An 18715-nucleotide genomic window follows, 5' to 3' on the forward strand; every position below is an offset into this window, starting at 1 on the left:
TGGCAGGCAGATTCTTTACCACCGAGCCACCAGAGAAGTCCAGCCATCTCCTATTTTAATGTCTTGGTTTTGGAGCCAAGAGGACCAGGGATCAGTAGTACTCTTGGGATTCTTGTAGAATCTGATCACATCAAATGCTCAAGCCCTCTGAATTCCCTCAAGTCACCCACAAAGCCATACAACAACCCGCCATTGCAGCGGAACCCCTCCCCTTCCATTTGGCCTTCCCACCCTGGGCACACTTTTCTCCAACACCTGCCCTCTTCCTGACTTCCCTGGGGACTGAGGATCTGGGAATGAGACTTGTTCAGTGGGGCTGTGGGACCAGGGCCTCAGGACGGTTCCCTCTTAAGGGTGATGACAGGTAGGACAGACAGGCAGAAAACATAATTTGAAGTATTTTTGTTTTTTTATATACAGAATACAGGAAAGTTTCTGTAAAGTCTAAAACATTACAATTACTATGTACATCGGTACTAGTTGTGGGGGAGGGGGGAGAGGAGGGAGCCAGGGGTGGGAGGAAGAGGAGAGAAGTGGCAAGAGAACAAAAAAAGGAGACAAAACAGGTTTACGACAAAAACGTTTTTGCTACAATAGACAATTTGAAGAAAACGCTCTACCACATGTAGTACTGTACACAGTTTTTAAAAACATTGAAAAAATGTCATCACTAGATGTATTTACACAAAATCCAAATACACTTTTCCTTATTTGAAATAAAATAAGATGGACAGCCAGAAAAAGAATTCATTTCTCATTTGTCCATAATACACAGTAGCTACCTGTAGTGCAACCGCTGCAGAAAGGGAAAATAACCTGGAGGGTGGGAACCATGGAAGGAGGGTGGGTACGATCTTTATATTAAATAAAACAATGATATTGTATAGATTTTGCTGTATGAAAACTGTATTTTTTTCTTTTAATATAAAACTATTGTCACTGCCACAAAATAGAACAAGTTTCTGATTATTTTACAACGGCGGGCGAGGGGGAGGGAGCAGGAGGTGGGTGGGGAACGGTTTTGTGTCGGAGGTGTCCAGACCATCGGCCTTCCCCTCCCTGCCCACGCTGTTCCTCAGCTCGGTCTGCCGCTTTCCCATGAAATGTTGAGTACAAATATATGTGCAAATGCCCCCTAGAACTTGAGAAAAGAAAAAGGATTTTTAAAAAACAGTCAAAAGGTTTCTTCATTTCATGCAAAGATTGTAGTCGAAGGGTTTCCGGTGGAGTATAGAAAAAAAACCCGGGCTTGGTTTGTGTACATTTTTGCATTGCAGGAGTCTTGGGTGGGGTGGACGGGCGGGTGACGGGGTAGCCGCCAGTCCTAGGGAACGGAGTTGGAGCGCAGCACAGGGCCCTGGTGGGGCTTGAGAGAGAGCTTCTCGGCCAAGACCCCATCCTGCAGCAGGCCGGCCTCGCCTTTGGGCTGTTTGGTCGCAAACTCAGTGATGCTGAAGACAAACTGCAGGCACCCCAGCTTGATGTAGCTGCCGTGGTGCAGCAAGGCCGTGCCCTCCCAGCCGGCCCCACTGCCCCCAATCAAGCTCGAGCTGCTGGCTTTGCAGTTGCAGGGTCTCCGCTGTGGCCCCTGGGCCTGGGAACTCATCATGGCTGCCTCTTCACTTGGCTCTTCATCCTGTTTCTGGTGCCGGCGGCGCCCTGGGAGAGAAGGGGAAGGTCACAAGAGAGGAACAGTGAGCAGCCAAGCCCCACCTGGGCCGCTGGCCAGGGTGGGGCCCCTGCACCTCCCCACTCTAAAATGCTGCATGACTTGGGGTGAGGGACGCTCAGAAAGGAGGGGTGGAGTCTGAGGCTCCCAAGGTAGGTGTGTATACCCATGGGAGTGCACAGCACGTGCTTCTCTGTGGCCTTTCCGGGGCCCATGAGCAAGGAGAACCTGGCCAACGGGACCGGGAAGGCGAGCAACAGCAGGTCATGGCAGTGAGCCACAGCCACTCTGAGGCGTCAGACCAAGTGTCCAAAAAGGGCAGGCTCCGTGGCCACAGGCCTCTGCTCCAACTTACTGATGACACTCTGCACTTTGGCAACAATACTGCTTGGGGGGGTTGGCGGGGTCTTCTCAGAGAAGTCACATGAATACAGCACATTGTCCACCGTTGTCCCGTGCTCACTGTAGTTTAACAGCTCATAATGTTTGGTATTCTGAGGAGGAGGAGGGAAGATAAGATGTGTGGTCTGCTGCGTGGGGCCTGGGGCTAAGGGGAGAGAGGACACATGGAGAAGGCTGTGCTGCTCTACCGGGGAGCTCCCTCCTTCCTTCCCCGTCACGCCCCGCTGCCCTGCCCCTTCCAATGGGCTCAAGACTCATGTCCTCAAGAAAGCTTTCTTTCCTACCCTCCCATTACACTGCCTCCTTAGCACGGGCTCCTGGTGAAATGACCTTCACTGGCACGTGATGACGACGATGATGAAACCCACAGGGACACGCCTGGAGGGCTTGGTTCCTTCTATGTTGGCCCCCCCGCGCCGCCCCGCCCCACTTAGGGTGCCTCGTCCCTCCCTGGGCCTGCTGACCCACCTCAGGAGAAATAGGGGCCCTACTCCCCAGGACGGATGCCCTTCACCCTGAGGCTCTTCTCTTCCGGGAATGCCAGGGAGGCAAGAGAAGGAGAGGACCCCATCCCATTCCCCTCACCCAGGGCACTGAACAAAACCCCAGTGCTGGGAGAGGCCTCAGGTTGGCAGAGCTCTCTGGCACCCTCACCTCATCGTAGAATATGCAGGCGTGTTTCCCGGACACGTAGTTACAGTGACCATAGTTTGTAAGGCACACGTCCATGTCAGCTCCTGCGAGGGGCGGAGGGCAGAGCAGAGGAAAGGAAAGCAAAGAACAGACTGTGAGGTGGATGCGCGGGGGAGCTGAGCAGGGTGGGAGTTAGCTTCTGGGTGGGAACTCAAGGGACAGGTAAGCTCAGGGCCCTCTCCTTGTATTTTCGAACAAAAACTGCTCTCTTTTCCAATCCCCTGTAAAAGAACAGACGTCCCTGCCAGCTCATGTGCTTCAGAACATGGGATGCTGCCCAGAGGGGTGCAGGGAGTGATCTCCATGCGAGCACAACATGGGGTGCATGGCCCAGAAACAGCATCATCTGAGAGAAAGGGACCCTTCCAGGCTAAGGGCCTGCCTGTCCCTCTGGCAAGACGCAGGGCCCAGTGTGGGTTACACGCGTGTCAGCCCCACCACTTCTTCAAAGGTCGCCAGGGACACAGCACGTGCCCTCTGCTCAGGTCTTTCCTGTGCTGTTGAATGCTCACTGAGCAGCAGTCAGGGCTGACTTCCGGGCAGTCTGATGCCACATGGGGCACAAGGCCTGAAGCGGGAAGATGGCAGCCGACAGTCCCTAAAGTCCCTCCTGTCCAGACATCTGCTGGGTTAAACCTGGAGAGGGCGTCCCTCCCTTTCTAGCCTCCATGGGTCAGGGTGTTCCTCTTCAGGGCTGGAGAGATTCAACGCCCCTCCCACCTGGCTTACCTGTCCCGATGTAGAGGGTTCGATAGCACATGTTCACAGCGCCTCCCAACCCTAAGAGGGGGTAGAACACAGCTCGGGCCTGTACTTCCCTTCTCTGCACTGCAAGGCAAACATAGGGATGTGACTGTTCAGGAACAGAACCTGGGGCCCAAACACACAAGAGAAGCTGGACATTTGGTCATGGAGAAAATAACCCCATTGGATGAGTCATCCTTCCAAACTCACACCTGACACAAAGCTGCTGCAGGGTGTAGCTCTCTCCCCCCACTTAACAGCGTTTCCCCCACGGGGGAGTAAAAAGGACCATCTCTGAAGAGGACCATATAATTCAAGGATGATAGTACTTGAAGCACAAGGGCTGCTGGTTGGTTTATCAGGGATATACCAACTGATATTATAAAGGAGACTGTGCAAAAAACCCAGAAGGCACAAACCAATGTTCCTCTAATTTTGAATATGAATCACCCAGGGATCTTGTTAAAATGCAGATTCTGATTCCATAGGTCTGAGGTGGGGCCAAGCTCTGCTAACAAGCTCTTAGGTGATATTGATGCTCATGGTCTGAGGATCCCACTTCTAAGCAGCAAGGCTTTTACTGGCTAACGCTCAAAGGTCTGTCCTAAGCAGAGTTAGCCTTTTGGAAAATCCTTCCAGCTCAAATACTGAGAAGCAAATGAGCAGAAAGCACATCACATATACCCAAAGGCACCCCTAGCTGCTTTCTGTCTCACAGGGATGAGTTACAGCAAGCACTCTCCCGAGCCTGATCTGAAAGTGGTGGTTGCCATCTCCTTTCTGCTTTTGAGAAAAGAAACTGTGGTGTTTCATTAAGCCCAGTAGAGGCTTGCATGGAGGATGGAGATTCTCCGTGGGGGGAGATGGCTGTGCACATGCAGAGGTGGACCTAGAGGGGTGGCGTGGACATGCGCACCTTCCATGTGGTGCCCTCCAGAAGCCAGCGGATGTGCCCCGACACCGCCCGGTGAAGCTTGGACCCGGGAGGGGAAAAGCTGATGTATTCTCTGCAAGGCCAGAAACTTGATCAGCTTCTCGTCCAGCATATTTATCTCGATTTCTATTAACCAAAGAGAAAGATTAAAAAGCAGCTGAGGAGGAAATGAAATGCGGCAATAGGTGAGGGTCACAGAGCCAATATTTCAGCATTCCTAAAATTCAGCCAAGTGATTTTTCTCAAACAACTCAGAGTACAAAGTGGTACCAGGGCCTGGAGCCAAGCATCTCACTGGCTCTTCTGCAACGAGGCTGCAGGCAGCCTGGGCAGATGCCCCCTGCAGTGGGGCAGCTTAACGTTAGGTACAGCGATCCAAGAAAGTGGAGCAAGACACCACTCGCCTACCTGGGGTGAGAGGAAGCCCCGATGTCTGGTATTGAGGCGTGGACTTTCTAACCTCCCTGCTCACAGAGATCAAGGACTGCTCCAGTTCTTCCTGACTTTGGGGGTTTCTCACAGACGAGGTCCCTCCTTTGGGAGCTCCTGGTTTTATTCAAGTCCAGGTGATCTGCCTAAAGTGACTTTCTTCTCTTCTCGCTGGTTTAGCTTGGCTCTGCGCTCCCTTTGTCTTTGTTATGTGTATCAGTTCAATTCAGTCGCTCAGTCGTGTCCGACTCTTTGCAACCCCATGAACCGCAGCACGCCAGGCCTCCCTGTCCATCACCAACTCCTGGAGTTTACCCAAACTCATGTCCATTGAGTCGGTGATGCCATCTCACCATCTCATCCTCTGTCGTCCCCTTCTCCTCCTGCCTTCAATCTTATACAGCAGAATTGGGAGAAGGGGCTTTCTTTCCTACAGTCCTCCCACCTCCCTGCCCCCTAGGATCAGGGCCCCTTCTGCCCCTTTGCAATGAGCTGAACGCTGCACAGGCGCAGCGACTCACTCACTCACCTCCATTGACATCCATGAATGCTCGAAGTGAGTTGGTGAGGTCCACCATGGCAGTAGAGTTGGCTGGGAAAGAGGGTACGGTTAAAGCGCTTCCTATGGATAACGTGCCGGGGCTGACCTTGCCATCTGGGGACGGAGCAGGAAGACTGTTACTTACGTTGCCTGAGGGAAACCCACCGGTCCAATCCCCCACTGCAGAGACAGGCCTGGATTTCGGGCCCAAGGTGATGTTCCCTTCTTGATCCTCACCCCATAGGCTCTGGAACTCCTAGAGCTAAAAACGTGTGGTGAGGAAGGGCAGGTGGAACGACAACACACCCGGGCACGCGGGAGTCCCCAGAGCACGAGAACGAGTGACATCTACAGCTCAGGGGGACGTGGTGGGACAGCTTCGTCCTCTGGGCCATGAATACCTCCCGGCTGCCTCTGCTCACTCAAGTAGGTGATGCCTGCCCCTGCAGCTCCTGCGTCCTAAAGTGGACTCACAGGTGCCAAAGGTAGCCAGGCTGGTATTCAGAGATAAACAGGATGAGAGCCTGAGAGTAGGGGCCATCCTGGGACCAGGGGCCCCCATGCAGAGAAGTCACAGTCACCTGGTCACCGAGACTCCCAGCTGACTAGGAGGCCAGTTCAGTTCAGACAGGAGAGACCACAGGGGGTTCCAGCAGCATCTGAAACCTGGTTCAGATGCTGGGGTCAGCAACCTTGAGGTCCTGAATGCTGACGGGGGACAGCTGAAAGAGCGGGTCTACACCCGGCCCAGGTCGCATTATGGGACTGCCTTGTAGAATGTGGCCCGAGTGCAAGCGTTCGGGCCACAGCAACCTCTGCGGGCACCCAACTCTGCCTACTCTGGAGGGCAGTGCTGTTTTGCGGCCCTGCCTTCCCTGACACAGCAATTCCTTCAAACGAGCTGTCTCTGAGAATCTGGAATGGAGTGGATCATCAAACACAGAGGCCGTAACCCTCAGGCTGACCACGGCAGCTTCCGGGAGCCAGCTGCTCTCCTCTAAAGTGATGGGACAAAAAGCCTGGAGAGCGTGGGAGGGGAGAGTCAAGAGACCCAGGCTCCACTTCTACCCCTGCACTGACTGACTCAGTAGGTTACCTTAAGGAAATCACTTTCAGAGCCTAAAGGTCCCGCCTTTAAATTAGGGACAAGTTAACAGGCACTTTCTCTTTTATCATAGAAACGGGGGGAAGGACAGTTAATACGGAGATCAAAGTCCTCTGGAACGTTTACAGGGATACAAGTGTTGCTTGAACCTTAAGAGTTATTTGCCAGGAAGAGCATGAAAGGCTGAGCCGCACTCACCTGACGACGGCGCTGGTGAGCAGAATCGTTGATTGGCTCCTGTGGCCAAGATACCATCACCTGCTGCTTGGGGGGGAGTGAGCACCCGGGTGGCATTTGGGGGTGAGCCCAGTGGCCTTGAATCTGTCAACGGAGGTCCTATCTGGGATTGGACAGTCTTTCTTTGCAAAGTGCTGGTGTTCTCGATGCTGGCACAAGAGCTGGGAACGGAAGGGGGTAGGCTTGGGACAAGACCCACACTCCTCTGGGGGCAAGAGCTGGGGCCAGTGGCATTCTCTGTCTTCACAATGATGCCGACGGTGTGGTTCTGAAGCCCCCCAGCCGCTGGTGGCGTGAGGGGCCGGGGCCAGCCTTGCCGGTGTGAGAGGCCGGGTAGGGGGGTGTTGGCGCCTGGAAGTCGCCGGGGGTCCGTGGAATCAGTGGGGCTGCTGTAGAGGTGTGGGCCATTGGCTTTCACCTCTGTGTTCACCGGCCCGTTGGCAGTCCCACAGGGGGCTTTCTTGGATTTTTCCGCACAAGAGCTGCAGCTGATGTCCTCTAGGGTGGGGGGTTGGTGGGGTGGAGAGCAGCTCAGGGAATTCTGGGTGCTAAGCCCTGAGGGGCAGGACAAGGGGTAGTGGGAAGGTGGAGGTGCCTTGTCAGCTGTTTGCAGGGAGGTGGTGATTGAGCTGTCAGTCACAATAACAGGCTTAATATCAGCCTTCTCTGTCTGTTCAGAGTCCCAATGCGAAGGCATCTGCTTAGCAGATAAATGTTTCAATATGCTGCACTGGAGCGCAACAACACTACAGAGCCACTGCAACGGAAGGAGAGGAGAGGAGAGGAGGGTGAGAGGCCTGGGAGGCGCTGGTCCTTCCTGCCACAGCGGCCAGGGCTACAGCAGAGCCGACAAGCACTGTTTCCGAGGTCCCATCGCGAATGCCCAGAGAGGGTGTGCTTGACTCCTGAGAGGATTCCATCTCCATTCCCAAGCAAGGCTTGTCGGTACACACTCGGCAGGCAACACCCTGGTCAGCAGGGTTGGGGGTTCCCGTTCTGACTCTGCCCCTAAGGCTCACCTCGTCACCAATCTCCAGCAAGGACCCAAGCTCCTGCTGTGTGTCCAGCAATGCCACCTAACTTCTCTAGGTCTACTCATGTCTTTCTGCAAGACGGACGTGCCCGTCTCGCAGCACCCTGGGGACTGGTGGAGAGAAGCAGACCAGATGACTCTGTAGTTCTCTTACTTGCCTCAGGATCTGAGCCAGAGGGTCTCTCTGGAACGGTCAACTCAGGGGGCAGGGCGGTGGCAGTTGGGGTAGGGGCTCAGGGTGGGGGAGGGTGGGGGGGCAGAAGATGGGGATGAGAGTGACTTCCAGCGACAGCCGCGGCGAGGTGGAAGGAAGATGGGGTGTGGAATCCCAGCCTGCCTTCACTCACCTCTTGCTGCTCTGCCTGGGTGGCTAAGTGCTCAGAGTTCACAAGGTGCGTCTGTGATTCCTCAGGGATCCCATTGCAGATCAGCTCCCCGTCCCGAATGGCCGCGGGTGCAATGAGAGGGGGTGGGAACTGGTACTGAGATTTGATGGCATCGGGAACCTGTTCAGGACAGAGAGAGGGAGCAAGGAGAGGGTGACAGTGCCCACACACCTGGGGGCTCTGCCCTGGCCGCGCGTCTGTCTGTGGTGCCGATGCCTGAGGGGAGACCGTCCACTCTGGGATCCGGACAAGGACGCACAGTGGGTGGCTGCTGCTCTGCATCTCCGTCTCTGTGACTCTGACACACACACACACGCGCGAGCCTGAGCAGGCACAGAACTAGAAAAAGCAGCCATGTCTCCTACTCTTCTTCATCAAGGTCCAAGACCTGCAGAAACCAGGCCTTCTTGTATGCTGCCTTCTGTTTTGGCCTAAAAAGGGTAAGAGAGACACTGGACAGGGCTTTAGAGTGGTACTCTAGGCTCTTACTGATCAGCACCTAGCCTGGGAGGTGAGTGAGCAGTATCTGAGAAACAAAAAGTTAAATAAGGCCATCTTCACTGCGGAAATGCTCAGTGTGAGGCCTGTCTGGTGATAAGCACTCAATCAATGTCAGATGTCTTCATCCATTCACTCATGACTCACGAGACAATTAAAGGCCTCTCTGCTGCAAAAAGATGGACAACACACTCTGAATCACAACACGTGTGAATGAAAGAGTCACACGAGCCAAGAGTCATTCATACATTCAGCCAACATTTATTGAGTATCTCCTGAGTCTGTGCACTACGTCAAGTCCTAGAGATCCAGAAATGAACAAAATCTAAGCCTTGCCCCTCAAGGAGCTCAGTCTAGTGGGAGATGAGCCCAGAAACATTACAATATAATGTAACGGGTCCTAGAAGAGAGAATGTCTAAGGAGCTGCAACAACAACAAAAAAAGAGTGTGCTTACTTTCGTCTGGGGGCCAGGAGCTCAGGACTAGGGAGGATTTCATGGGAGGGCAGTATTATCAGTTGAGACTTGAAGCTGAGGAGGAGCTTCCAGGCAGATGAAGGGGGAACTACAGGTGGGGGAGGTGGACTTGGAAAATGTGTGAGAACTAACAGATTTGGTGACCAAGTCCTTATGGAGATTAAGAGAAGAAGAGCTGAATTCTGGTTTGAGGGACTGGGTAGAGATTTCAGTCATTCACTGAACCAGGAAATATAAGAAGAGGAAGAGCACATTTGGAGGCAAAAGACTCTTGGTCTTGGGCAGATCGAGAGGAAGGTGCCTGCGGAATGGGCAGGCAGATGTGAATCTAGTGATGAGAAAGGCACGGAACACGGAACTGAGCGCTGGCGCGTTAACAGTGGTGGCCAGTGCTGTGGGCTTGTCTGAGGGCATCCAGGAATGGGGCAGTAGCTAGACCAAGGTTGCCCCTGAGAAAAAGGGACCCCGCAACAAAGATATGAAGGTCTCAGCTGATTTTGCCTGCACGGCTGTATGTCAAGGATGAAGGCAAAGTTCAAGAACAGAGCTGGAGCAGTTCTCTGCCACTGTCCTCTGGTGCAGCAGGCCTCATTTCCCTCTCACACTAAGAACAAAATGCTTTTCAGGCGACTCATACCCTTGGATTCTCCTCAAGAATAGGGACACATTTCCAAAGGGGAAGGGGCATCAGGATTCTATCAAGGCCCCCTGGCCTGTTCACTTCAGCAGCCAGGCTTTCTTTCAGATCCACACGGTCAATCACACAGCCCAGACTTACTCTTAGATGTCTAAGTAAGGTCTGATGTGTGCCATCTTCAATGTGTAAACACACTGTACCCCTGACTGCAAATACCTTTATTTAATTTTGGAAAACTGGTGTTCCCATCAAAGCATAAGTGTTTACAGTTAAGAGTTTGTTACACAATTTTCGACAGTCAACATCTTGCTAGCGCTGACACCCAATGGAAGTGACAAGTGGTGGGAGTGATAATTTTAAGTGTGGCTGCCACCAAGTGGCCACATCTGAGAACTGCTGATTTCCCTTGGTACAGGGGACTGCAGGATTATTTCAAAAGAGAAAAATATATACACGGGTATATAGTGTGATGTTCTCTAAGTTAAATGAATGAGACTGATCGGTTTAGGAGAGACAGCCTCAGGACTACCAAATGCTTTTCAAAAAAGGAAATACTCCTGTCCATCTCTGTGGACATACGTTAGCAGCTGTCAGACACATACAGATGTTGATTATTCCAAAGCCACAATTTTTTTGAGCATTGATGATAGATTAACAGCAGCCCCCCAAAATGGATTGTGCCTCACTTTTTGTAAGGGCTTCTGCTTAATCACCCCCTTAAACACTTCCCCTCACCAGATAGCTCTGAAAAAGGGGCCACCTAACAGAAACAGAATGAGTGCCAGGAGGGGGGATGGTAACAGCAGAGCACACCAAAAGTTTGGTAGGAGGGGCTGAAGAGTGCTGATCCTCAAGACAACTAGAAACCTGGCTGAGTCTCAAGGCCCCCCTGTGGGTTTCCTGACCACCATAAATTGATGGTGGCATTTGTCACTTGCCATTGAGCTTCAGTCTTCCCCTCTGCAATGGGGACCCCGACCCTGTCCACCCAGGAAGGCAGGCAGAGACCACCATCCTGCCTGCGCCGGGTTGTGACTCACCTTCAAGCTTCTTCTTTTGACCGACTGGAGCATGCGGCGGTTGGGAGGGTGCTTCTTGTGGATTCGGTTCAGGAAGTCCACTTTGACGACGTGCTGTGAAATGGTGTCCTGGAAGCGGTCAAACACCTGGCACCGATTGCTCAGCGTCATGTTCTTCTGGTTCAGCTGGGGACGGAGCAGACACATTCCTGCTGTGAAGCTCAGCTGCATCACCCTCCCAACTATCTCTATGTTAAAAAAAAGGAGCCCTCGGCCCAGTAGGCTCCTTTTGTCAGGAGCTGGTATGTCAACACTCCTGTCAGAGGGCCAGGAGATGTGGGTGAGATGCTCCCTCGGCCCTGCCCAGTCTAGTTCCTACTCCCTAGAGAGGCCCGAAGGGGACAAGACACGGGGAGTCAGCCAGGAAGGGCCCTTCCAAACTCAGCCTCTGACAGTCCTCTTCCCAGTGTACAGGTTTCAGAGCAGATGCAGGCCTTGGCCCTAGAGAGCGCCAGACTCCTTTCCTAGCAAGGGCCTCTCTCCCACCAGAAGCAGGACTGTTTTCCGTGTGGGAGCTTGGCTGACAGGTGAGACCAACACCAGAATCCTGCCCTATTCCTCCTCTATGGCACCAGGGAGCATTCGTGAACCCACCTGGGTACCAGAGCCTTGTTCTACAACAGGCAGAAAGCCTTGGCCTGCTCTCAAGAGGCCAAAGGGAGGGAAGAAAAAAAGTGTGCAGTAGCCTCCAGAAGGCATGGAGCAACTATGCCTCTTTTCCTTTTCTATGTCTGGTCCCCTATACTTTAATTAAAAGAAAAGATCTATGTGGCAGCTTCCTAATTAGTAAATTAGGAAAACCCCCTATGTGGCTAATAAACAATCACCTAATTAATAACTCCTCATCTGCTGAAAGGCTGCTCTTACAGATTCACATTTGGGTAGTCTGCTCATGGTTGTTTCTCTTCTGGTTCAGCAGGAGGCAAAACGAGACACTCACACTGAGCCTTGGAGAGAGGCTTCCTCCTGCATAACCCTTCTGAGGTGCATGAGTGAAGTGAAGAGGGCCAAGCACGCCCTTTCTCCCTTATGAGCAAGTCTGTAACTGAAGTTCCTCTCAGCGCAGAGCGGAGAGCGCTGGTGCAGAGCGGAGAGCACTGGTCGTGCAGAAGGCCAGCAGTCATTCCATGGTTATCACCATTTGATATGGTGATGCCTTATGCAATTACCCTTTGAACCTGGAGAGGCTGCTCTTATGAGGGAGCTGCTCCGCCTGAGGCCCTCTCTCATTCAACCTTCTGAGGGACCATGCTGACTAGGAGATGTCCTAACCCTCTAGGGGAGATAGGAAATTACAGTTCTAGTCTGGCCCCGGGAAGCAGTCTGGAAAATGTAACCAGGTCTCCTGGGAGATAAGATAACAGCACCTCATACCATTCATTCATTCCACAGCTTTGACAAAGGAAGAGAAGGGCAAGGGCCTCGTCGTGTGGTGTGTAGGACACGTTAGGTGCTCAATAAATGACTGTCTGGAATACCGTTAGTTATCTGGGTCAATTCTTCAATTCTCCAGAGTTACTGGGAAGTTACCTGCCAGTGCTATGAGAATAAATATTTTAGAACTTTCTTAGTTTGTTCCCTCTAAAAACAAGAAACAAGAAAATATGGGAGACTTGTGGCTGATTCACGTTGTTGTACAGCAGAAACCATCACAACATTGTAAAGCGATTATCTTCCAATTAAAAATAAATTAAGAAAAAGAAAATATGGAAGAGCATTGATTTGCATAAGGCTGGATCTAACTACTCCCTTTTGAGGGCTGTAGCACCAATTGCTTAACTCATCACAGAGGAAATTATTCACGAACAATCAAGAGCTAGTGGCCTAAGTCTGCCTGTGCAACCGAAACAAGGCACTGTGGGAAAAGGCAAAACGCACGGCCGAGGCAGGCAGGTCACAGCAATGAGAAGTGGGTAGGATGGTCTGCAGGAACCAGCGTCTCAGAGACTGGAGTGAACTCTGGTACAAGGCTGACAGTACTATGCTTCCCACTGAATGGGTCCACGCCCTGGCTGTGCCCACACAGGACCGACGGACACCGCCATGCTTACCACCACATGTTCGATGTGATTCGGACACATCCACCTGCCCAGGGGCATGGCAGTGAGCGGGGGCTCGAGGCAGTCCATGTGGAACAGGAGGGGGCAATAGTCACACTGGATGAGAGGGGCCACTCGACAACTCCTGCAAGACAGAGGTGGGCCATTAATAGGCAAGGTTAGAGAATTCACACGAACTCTGCCCTGTGGGACGGCTTCCCTTCCTTAATCCTAGCCGTGTTCTTCCACACTCTCCTCCCCAGTACTTCAGTTCCATTCACTATTAGGAAGATGGATGAAGCTGGGGGCCACCACTGGGCTTCTCATCACTCTTCTAAGACGAATGCAGAGAAGTGAATGCTCATTTGGAGTAGAGCTAAAGTGGCTGTCGGAGCAGAAATGATCAACGCTCAGTACCTACTGAGGAAGACCGCCAACCCGCTCTGATCTTTCTACTCCGTAACAGAAAGCAATTACCTCAGTTGGAAAAAAAAATCACTAGCAACTTTTCCAGAGTCTCACACTACAAGAGGAAAAGATTTCTCTGCCACATTAAGCACTCAGCAAAACTGACAACCAGAGAGCACTGTGCTGGGAAAATGCTTTTGCTATGTACTCATGTAAGCGCAGTTCGAGGGAGGGCATGTAAGCAAACACCAGTTATGATTTGTACCTACAATACCCCAGCAGTCCTGATACTTCAGAAGTCCTGAAGCTGCAGCGGAGCCGCAGTGTGGGTCTGGCTCCTGTCTTGTTCCCTATAGCTTTAGCTGTGGAACATTTCTCATTGAGAGCTATTTTCTCTTGCTATCCTGCCTTTCTCACACACCCAAGTCCAGCTTCAGTAACTGAGGCAGCTGGTTCCTGTCACTGCGGAGATCTTATTTGAAGGAAACCAGTGTCCCGGGGAAGCTACAACTGGGGCAGCCTAGAGGCTTTTGGAAGTCATCCAGTCTGAGGCATGCCAGCTAGGATGGATACTTGTACTACTTTAAAATTCATCTTTAGTGCTTCAAAAATTATTAGCCTTTCTCAGGGATGTGTGTCTTGGCTGCCAGAGTTCTTCCTGCTAGTTAGTCTAAATATCCCAAAGCTTCATTTTAAGTCCAACTCCTCTTGCTTAAGCCTCTATCAACATGGTTTACGGTACTTCTGCACCGTGACTGTTCAAGGATTTCTTTCCTAGAACAGTCCAGGCTCTGGCCAATTAGTCACTCAGTCTCTTTGTACTCATACCATCAGATTATGGGTTACCTCTATTTAACATACGTGGTTTGGAAGAGGTGATAAATGAGAGAAAAAACACTTGCTGAATATGAGGGAGAGCCCTCTGCTAGGGAAGAAAAATACCTGTTACACGTGAAGCAGACTTTGACCGGTAAGGGAACAAGACCATTGTGATCTAACTCGTGCTGTGTTTTCTTAACGTTTTTCCCTGTGGTTTCCTCCTTTCTTCTCCTCTTGCTGGAACCTGGAAGAGAAATTGGTGGTGCTAAACGTTCTCTGGAGGCAGAGTTCCTAGTCTGGGGTATGGAAACAAGACTAAGTCAGAGGAACGGATCTCAGTAAAACCATGTGCCATGGCCTGGACACAGATCTCTTTCTGAGAGCCCTCCCTATCCCGGGCTGGTTCCCAGTGAGAAAAAGAATGAAAAAGGAGGAGAAGGGAGACGTAAGTCAGAACCATAATCACGAGTTCCTTGTTGTGTGACAGAAATACATCCTCAGTGTTTTGCAAACATCAAGTGGTCAGCAGCCTAGGTTAGATCCTGGCAAGTTAAGAAACACAAAGACCCAGGTCAAATGGTCAACAAATTCTGCGGAGGTGCCTGAGGAAAAGACTGTAATTTTACTTCATTTTAACAGAAAGCGGAAATGCTACGATTCTGTATGCACCCTACTGACCAGCAGGTTTCCTATGCCTGCCGATCTCACTTTCTATGGGAAGAAGAAAATAAGATTTAGATGCTTTTTGGTATCCAAGAGAAGTCATGACTTAATTAAAAAAAAATTTTTTTTTAAAAAGGGAATGGAGGACAATTTATAATATCCATCAAGACTGTAAGTACATAGTTGCATAGTTTTGACTCAGTAATTCTAATATTAGTAATTTATCCTCCATACACTCACTTGTATACAGTGATATATTTACAAAATTATTTGTTGAAACACCATTTGTTGTGAATCTGATGCTGGGAAGGATTGGGGGCAGGAGGAGAAGGGGACGACAGAGGATGAGATGGCTGGATGGCATCACTGACTTGATGGACGTGAGTCTGAGTGAACTCCGGGAGTTGGTGATGGACAGGGAGGCCTGGCGTGCTACGATTCATGGGGTCACAAAGAGTTGGACACAACTGAGCGACTGAACTGAACTGAACGAAAGATTAGGAACAACCAGGATATCCATTAATAAGAAATTAGTTTATATAATGTGTTATTATGCAACCATTAAGAAAACTGAGGAATGTCAACATTAATATGGAAAGATGTATGTAAGCATGCTATTTAAGGGGAAAATGATAAACATATCTGTATTGGCTTCTAAGAGATACATAAGAACCAAAGAGTGGTTATCTATGAGGGGAAGGAAGGTGGAAACTGGGCAACGGCAGACAGGGACAGGTGGGAAATGTTTTATTGAAATTCTTACATTTTTTGAGTTTTGAACTATGTGTATGTTTTCCACACCGCCCCCCGCCCCCACCTCCCTGCTTTAAAGTGATACTGGGAAGGGTGGAATTTAGAAAACTGAGTAAGCATATGAGCCTTCAAAGATCCTTCCACAAACCAAAACAGGAACTTGAGACAGTGGCTGCACGGACAGCGACCCCCAGGCTGCACAGCCTCCTGGGTGGACGGCAGCCTTGTGGAAGCCGGGCTGGGGGGATATGGCGGTCTGGCTGACCTGGCAGTGCAGTGGTGCACGTCAGCTCATTGGGCAGCTGGAACTGGGTGGGGTTCCGCTCCATGGCGGCAGCAATCAGCAGCTCAAAGGGCCGCCTCAGCTGGGGCTGCACGTAGTCTGGCTCTGCGGCCACTGGCTCCTCGTCCACATCAATGATGTCCTCGTCGACGTCATTCTGCTCAGAGGTGGGGGTCTCCGTGCTGGCGTTGGATGTGGGCGTGCCAGGTCGGCTGGCTCTCCTTTCCAGGATCCGGGCATGGGCAATGGCCTTGAGTTCAGTTTTGCTAGCTGATCTGTCCAACAAGTCAGTGTCACTGCTGGGGGATGTAGTCCGTTTGCCAGATTTGTCCACCAGTCCATTGACATGGCCCAGCTCCTTCTTCTGCTCTCGTTTCTGTGCAAGTGAACAGGCGGGCCCATCACATAGAGTATCACAAAACAGAAAGCGATGGATGCTACGAGTCCCGCAAGACCGCTCACCACAACCGTGAGGGTCTCTTAATATTACAGACTCACCCACCTGCGGACTTGGAACACTGGTCTGTGAAAGTTGACCAAACTATGGCTGAACTAAACTACAGCTGGCAAAACCACTGGGGCAGGGAATCATAAAGTACCAAAGTTAGAAACAAACCACATATCACATGATACACAGTGTCTCCACACAAGGTGGGGGTAAAGGGATTAAAAAGTTAAAGCAGTGAGAATAAACTTAGACTAAGTGAGGACAGTGAGAACAACTCAGGGAGTCCAGGACAGAGAACACTGCAGTTTGCCTTGGGAGTGTCCTGAAGGGTTGTTAAGAACTTTGCTCAAAATAAAGAAAAGTCTGTAAAAGCAGAGATAAAAAGTAAAACAGGCAAGCCGAGCTCCCTATCCAGGGATGTTGGGTGCTGGCTTGCAAGGCAACCACACTACAAGGTGGAAGGGTGGTGTGTGGAGCAGTGACCCAGCAGTCATGGTGTCCAAGAATGGTGGCTTCATGTCTCCAGTTTAACCAGAACTCTGAAAGTGACACTTTTTGAATGGAAAGGTGGGGATAGGGAAAAGACTAAGTGCACAGAGTAGGACTGAATGACTGCCAATACATTTTCCTCCAAGGGTCCAAGCAGAGTGAAGGTTTAGCACTGGGGTCCAGCCAGGAGACCTGGGATCTTGTCCCAGTTCTGCCACTGATTCCTTATGACCTTAGGTGATTCTGGCTGGAGGGCAGGAATTCCTCTATGTGTAAAACCTTTCTCCTCCTCCTCTCAGGGATTTGGTTGTGACAAAGAGCTCTGGATACATGAAAGGGATGGCTCTGAGATGGGGGGAAGATCTAGCCTCCACTAGGAGTGGGACCTCCTAGTTCAGTGGGACCTGAACATGAGAGGTCGGTGAGGTCCCCAGGAGGCCATTTCAACCCCCTTCACTGTAACTAAGGGAGGCCAGAGGGCCAGAGAGGTGGTGGTGGTGCAAAAGGCAGACATGGCGTGGGCAGACACAGAGGTCCACTTGAGAGCAGGGAGTGGCATTTTGGGAAAACCACACTATGCAGAAAAAGGTATACTATAGTATAATCCCCCACAAGTGGTTCTGTTTAAATTGTTGAAGAAGTAATAGAGTTTGGAGTCAGAAAGTTTTGGGTTCAAAACTTGGTTCAGTCAATCCTTTTGAATACTTGGTTAAGTTCTACACTTGTGAACCTCAGTTTCTTCCTTCTAAAAATGGAGACAATAGCACCTGCACTCCTATGGGCTGTATGGATTAATGAAACACGTGTAGAACAGCCAGCTATGATGAGCGCCCAAACAATGTTAGCTCCTCTTCTTCACCCCCTTTTCCTGGCTTTGTCTCTTCTGCCACAGTAGTTCCCAACCCTGTCCAGTTCAATTTCTTTGAGTGGCAAGTTTCTGAATGGCCTCTTGGCTAACAGATGTTTCTAACTAGCCCCACTCTAATCTAGCTGGGGACACACAGGCAGAGATCCTGGGAACAGGACAAGCTGGAAGACACCTGCTTTGTGGACATCAAGAGAAATCAAACCACTGCTCTGGTAGGGTGGCTGACTTGGCCTTGGCTTACTTTTTAATAGGAACTCTATGCACACATTGAAAAAGTGTCCGCCTAATTGTTAACTTTCTTCTTAAAGGTTAAAAACTGTTACACACATAAACCACAATCTCTGAATCATCTCATCCTGTTTCTGCAACAAAGGAAGTCATCATTCATTGTGACATCATGTTGAGGGGCCAGGAAAAGATGTGATGTCACAACAAAGGACAGTTGCTTGGTGTGTGATTAGTGCGGGGGTAGGGCAGGGAATGGTTTACAATCCACACACAAATTCTAATCCACAGCCTGTAATTTGAGGATTGGGTCTCGCTATCTGGGTGGAAGCACACTTACTTCCTTTTCTGATAAGGGAGCATTTAGCTTTTGAACCCCACAGAAGTTCTCAACATAGAAAATTATGTTCTCAAAGCCAGTACTGAATTATCAAAGCTGAGGGAAGGGAAGCTGAAGAGAGGTTGGACAACCTGGGGTCCAAGTGGGTCAAAATGTTCTCCACCCCCCACACCTGGCCAAGCCTCTGGAGACCAGTGACTTATTTGCCTCGAGGTGAGGGGAATCCTTTTTCTATCAAGCTGCAGGGCCAGCCTTCTTCAGCCCCTTTCGCCATGGATACAGCTGCCACTATGTTCAGGCCAGTTATCAAGAGGTCTACAAGGAGATCAGACCACTCCTGTCACTAGTGAATGAACATGTCTCAGTAAATTAACACAGCTCTTCAGCCCATTTCAGCAGCCCATGTTTGGATTTTAGGCCTTACCGGATTTTAAACAGTATCATGGGGCGTGTGAGGGTGATTCAGGGGTGGAAGAGATAAGAAGAAGGGACAAAAATGCCTTCAGGACCAGGCCG

The 18715-nt window shown here is 50.7% G+C and overlaps 1 protein-coding gene across 5 annotated transcripts in view; it reads right to left on the reverse strand.

Annotated features, from left to right (window-relative positions):
• Positions 1-387: 387 nt before the first annotated feature.
• The window catches only part of PHF12 (PHD finger protein 12), a 39493-nt gene continuing 21165 nt past the window's right edge, over positions 388-18715 (reverse strand). For all 5 annotated transcript variants that reach the window (XM_061390567.1, XM_061390569.1, XM_061390570.1 and 2 more), the window contains 12 exons: positions 15812-16205; positions 14254-14374; positions 12916-13048; positions 10826-10990; positions 8135-8293; positions 6716-7511; positions 5401-5526; positions 4425-4568; positions 3494-3592; positions 2726-2808; positions 2025-2163; positions 388-1659 (listed from right to left, as the gene is read on the reverse strand). In XM_061390567.1, coding sequence (XP_061246551.1) covers positions 1325-1659; positions 2025-2163; positions 2726-2808; positions 3494-3592; positions 4425-4568; positions 5401-5526; positions 6716-7511; positions 8135-8293; positions 10826-10990; positions 12916-13048; positions 14254-14374; positions 15812-16205 — 2694 coding nt within the window. In that variant the 3' untranslated portion in view covers positions 388-1324. The remainder of the gene's footprint in view (positions 1660-2024; positions 2164-2725; positions 2809-3493; positions 3593-4424; positions 4569-5400; positions 5527-6715; positions 7512-8134; positions 8294-10825; positions 10991-12915; positions 13049-14253; positions 14375-15811; positions 16206-18715) is intronic.

This window comes from Bos javanicus, chromosome 19 (genome assembly GCF_032452875.1).
Source record: "Bos javanicus breed banteng chromosome 19, ARS-OSU_banteng_1.0, whole genome shotgun sequence".
NCBI classification, from domain to species: domain Eukaryota; kingdom Metazoa; phylum Chordata; class Mammalia; order Artiodactyla; family Bovidae; genus Bos; species Bos javanicus.